Source organism: Neolamprologus multifasciatus, chromosome 19 (assembly GCF_963576455.1).
Source record: "Neolamprologus multifasciatus chromosome 19, fNeoMul1.2, whole genome shotgun sequence".
Classification (NCBI taxonomy): domain Eukaryota; kingdom Metazoa; phylum Chordata; class Actinopteri; order Cichliformes; family Cichlidae; genus Neolamprologus; species Neolamprologus multifasciatus.
Window position 1 is genome coordinate 19,967,335 of NC_140457.1, and position 4,171 is coordinate 19,971,505.

The following is a 4,171-nucleotide window of genomic DNA, read 5'->3' on the forward strand; positions in this document are numbered from 1 at the left end:
CCTTTGTTACACTCAGACAGCAATGAGGTGACCACATCTCCCATTCCATCTGATGAAGGTCCAGGTTGGGTTGTTATTGACTTTCCTGAGCAGACAGAACCTGTTGAAATGAATCAAGAGAGCAGCGACACTGCTGAGCAGAGTTCAGAGCCAGAGACAGTAGAGTTGCGGCGTTCTGGGAGAGAGAGACGCCAACCTCGTAAACTAACTTATGATGAGTTAGGTGAGCCCTTAATTTTAGCTCTCAGTTCCTTTTTGTCAGAGTTTCGCAATTGTATTCTCTCAGAGCACTTTCCTTCACACACCTGTTAAGTCAAGTGTGCATGCAGAGACTCATGCACTTTAGAGGGGGAGAGTGTAACCCAGATCATTATTTGAGTATGGGATTTCTGATTATTTGCAGTCACTGAACGCACCACTGTGCCGTGGGCATAGCCACTCTCTAGTCCAGCTACAGAGTATTTTTCCTTCCGTTCGTCCGATGAGGCGCATGCTGCTCTTGTGCCCTCTACGAGCTAGAAATTCGGGTACAGTAGACCTTTGAGTTGCTGTGAATAGTTTTAAAAACGTTTATATGTGAAGCTAATGTTTTAATATGTTGTTAGAAAAAGGAGTCTTGTAGCGGTTACGAACGTGAAGCTGAGCTGAATCCAACAGCCATTCGCCATTATGTGAACCCCTCTGGTGAGTTAGTTTGCAGCGCATGTTCGTATGAAATATTTTGTGCCTTATTATGTTGCAGCGAGGTATCAAATCTACCACTGTCATGTTTGTTAAGAAAGAGGCTAAATATTGTATAATGTGTGTTATTAGCTGACTGTTAGCAAGCTAGCCGTTAAGTGAGCCTGGCTAATGGCCTAAAATGGCGGCCGACACGAGGTCAGTTACAGTGTTATTATGTTATGCCTAAGAGAACAGCATTAATAAGCATTGTTAACAGCATTTATGTTCTGTTATATTTTTATTTTGACAAACCTGTATTATTATAATGGTAAGACTGTTAAATAAGCCATTAGTGACATGGACACTGAGTCGGTGGTACTGATACTTATGAACATTTTAGTTAATTCTTCTGCACACTTGTGTGTAGGCTGGTTTGTGTGCCCTGGATCCGACTGGATGAACTGCCTTGTGGAAGTCTTCATCTGATGACTCTGCTGAACCGTAGATGGTCGTTGCTGCGTGTGGATGTTTCTGCTTGCTGGATGCTATTATTGGATGCTACACCGTTCCAACAGAGCGGTAGGAACAATTCAAAGGGCCCCAACGATGCACTTTACTTTTCCCTGAGCTCAGGTGATTTTCTTTTGGCCAAAGGACCTTGAAGGATACATATTTGAGTTATTTATTTATTTTATTTTTTTTGGAACACTGAGTGGAAAGACACTACAAAAAAAGGTTTATTATTCAAAATTGTGTCTAATAAATGTGTTTATGTTAAGTGAGTGTGGTGTCCATTGTGTGCTGGAAGCCTTACGGTGTGTTCACACCGAACGCGATGGACGCGAATAGAGCGTCAGGTTTACATGTAAAGTCAATGGAAAAGCCCGATGACGCGCGATTGAGGGTCCCGCGAAAATTCGGAAGCAGATTTGCGTCGCGAAAACGCCAAAACGCGTGAAACGCGCGTCAGTGTAGCGCGTCTGGCGCGTTTGACTCGCGAATAAAACCACGCGCGTGAGTTTTTGTGTTGCATTTTGTGCATACGCGCGTTTCGCGTCTACTGCTCGAGTTGGAAAAATCTGAACTCCAGCGTCAAATCGCGCCGCGACAACCAATCAGGAGCCTGGTGACGTGGCTCTGACCTAGGTCAAAGGGGCAGATCCAGCCAAAGCCCTTCATTCTTCATTCAGTATGGAGGAAAAGCTAATCAGTGCCGTGGCTAATCACCCGGAGCTATACGATGCTAGCTACTACTTTTACCGAGACAGGAATAAAAAGGACCTAGCTTGGAGACACATAAGTGAGGAGATCGGGCAACCTGGTAAGTTCATTCCTTCTTTTTAATTTTCAGACTGACCCGATGAACCCGCGCAAAAGCTAGCAAGCCCGCCTACTGTCCCGCTATTTTCCCACTGATGTACAAATACCTTTCCGCTAACAAGATAATGCGTTTATTCAGAGGACATCTGCAGGAGAAAGTGGAAGAGCCTCAGGGACACTTATAATAAGGAGAAGAAGGCAGAGAAGGAGAAGAGGAGTGGGTCTGCAGCAGGATCGGGGAGAAGATGGAAGTTCTTCGCAGTCATGGGGTTTCTGGACCCCTTCCTCACCCCGCGGGAGACTAGCGGTAATATGGTGCGGACCGTGGAGAACTTCTCCCCCGAGGACCAGGGACAGCCCGAAGAGGCAGCAGGGGAGTGTCAGTCAGAAGGTATGTTTACATTGAGTTAATGTAGGCAGTTAATTTATGCGTGTTGTCATACAGGAACATATTTTGTTTATTAATAAACAGTATACAGTAGTCCCGCTGTTCATCCGTCACTGCCTCGCCTTTTCGCTGATTTTTTTTATTGCACCGTACAGCTTTCAACAATGCGCATTGCATTCTGCAGCCCAAATGACAAATCTCCTCCATGTCGTGTCTCCTGCGCTTGCCAAACTTATCATGTTTGGTTTTGATAACCATCACGTCCAATAGAAAAAAACAGCACAAAAACACTCATAACTATGAGCCTCATTCGGAAATACACACCTGCACCGGGAGCAAAAAAGGCGCACAAAAGTGGCGCCGCAGACGGAGAAAAAGCGCGGCATAATACTTTTACGTTTTAAAATCGACAAAGGTTTTCACTTTGAGAATCAACTTGTGAGAACTGTGACTACTGTTCATGTGCTGCAATAAATGAGAGACCACTGTATATAATAATAATAATAAGTATATAATAATATAATATTCTCTATGACTATTGTCTTCAACCTGTTAACATCTAATATTGTCTTGATAGAGTCAAGTAATCATGCAGCAGAGTCCTCAGCTGTCTCTTCTCCTGGCTCCCCAGTCCCTGGTCCCTCAGCTCCTGCTGCTGCACCCACAGGTATGAACATCAAGCACTGACAGCTTTTTACTTGCTTGAATTCCCTTGTGATCACCTTTACTAAATATCTACAACCAATCTGTTTATATCATGTTTTTTTTTCAATTTTGAAAATGAAAATCTAGTAGCAGCCTTCTCATTACTTTGTGTTGTTTTGTGCTGTGTTTTACAGGCCCACAGAGGAGGACAGCTCGAAGGCGGGCGAGGGACGGGTCCCAGGACGGTCCATCGGCGGTGGAGCTGGCCATCCTGGAGTCCCTAAAGAGGCCACGCCCGTCTCCAACTGAACATTTCCTCCTCGGCCTTGTTCCTGCTCTGGAGAGCATGCCGCCTCAGACAGGAGAATTCGTGAAATTTCAAATTTATAAATTAGTTTTTGAAAACAGCACAGCTGTGTTAAATTTGGAAACATTGGACCCTAATGATCAGTAGTTTTCTGATGAGGCAGCAGCTCTCCAGGGCAGAAACAATGTTCTTATTTTTCTCCTCCTTCTCCCTGAGGCTCTTCCACTCCAAGCTGGGTCCTTTTTATTCCTGTCTCTCTGTAAATAGTTACATTTCATATATTTATGATAAATGTTTTTGTTAATGAATTTATATTTTTTCAAATAAACATTTATAATGACAAAATGTCTCTGTTCTACTACACAGCAAATATTGGCACCCGACTTGACACAAGTAGAATTTATTTCATATTATACTAATGACAAAACATACTAATACAGTGGGATGCAAAAGTTTGGGCAACATTGTGAAAAGTAATTATTTTCTTGTACAAATCACTGGTTGTCACAATAAAAATAGTCAGTTAAATATATCATATAGGAGACACACACAGTGATATTTGAGAAGTGAAATGCAGTTTACAGAAAGTGTGCAATAAGTGTTTAAATCAAGCAGGTGCATAAATTGGCGACACAAAAAAAGAGAAATGAAATAAATATTTAGTAATATCAATGTGTGTGTCTCCTATATGATATATTTAACTGACTATTTTTATTGTGACAGCGATTCATACAGGAAAATAATGACTATTAATAAGGTTGCCCAAACTTTTGCACCACACTGTATATAGGAACATAGTGAAGACAAGTTACTTAAGAGAGTAAAAAGAGGTTAGTTTATTTTGGAGT

At 42.4% G+C, this 4,171-nt stretch overlaps 1 protein-coding gene across 1 annotated transcript; it reads left to right on the plus strand.

Annotated features, from left to right (window-relative positions):
* Window positions 1-1,477: 1,477 nt before the first annotated feature.
* Window positions 1,478-3,612, plus strand: LOC146496496 (uncharacterized). Its single transcript, XM_085143882.1, has 4 exons — window positions 1,478-1,984; window positions 2,123-2,374; window positions 2,949-3,038; window positions 3,211-3,612. The coding sequence occupies exons 1-4, from the start codon at window positions 1,855-1,857 to the stop codon at window positions 3,468-3,470; spliced, it is 732 nt and encodes a 243-aa protein (XP_085000008.1). The 5' UTR covers window positions 1,478-1,854; the 3' UTR covers window positions 3,471-3,612.
* Window positions 3,613-4,171: the final 559 nt, after the last annotated feature.

Bases quoted from the DNA above. Each gene is read 5' to 3' on its own strand.
- LOC146496496 (XM_085143882.1), top strand. From the start codon at position 1,855: ATGGAGGAAAAGCTAATCAGTGCCGTGGCTAATCACCCGGAGCTATAC. The intron at 1,985-2,122 runs GTAAGTTCATTC...GCGTTTATTCAG, and splicing joins TGAGGAGATCGGGCAACCTG to AGGACATCTGCAGGAGAAAG. The intron at 2,375-2,948 runs GTATGTTTACAT...TTGTCTTGATAG, and splicing joins AGGGGAGTGTCAGTCAGAAG to AGTCAAGTAATCATGCAGCA.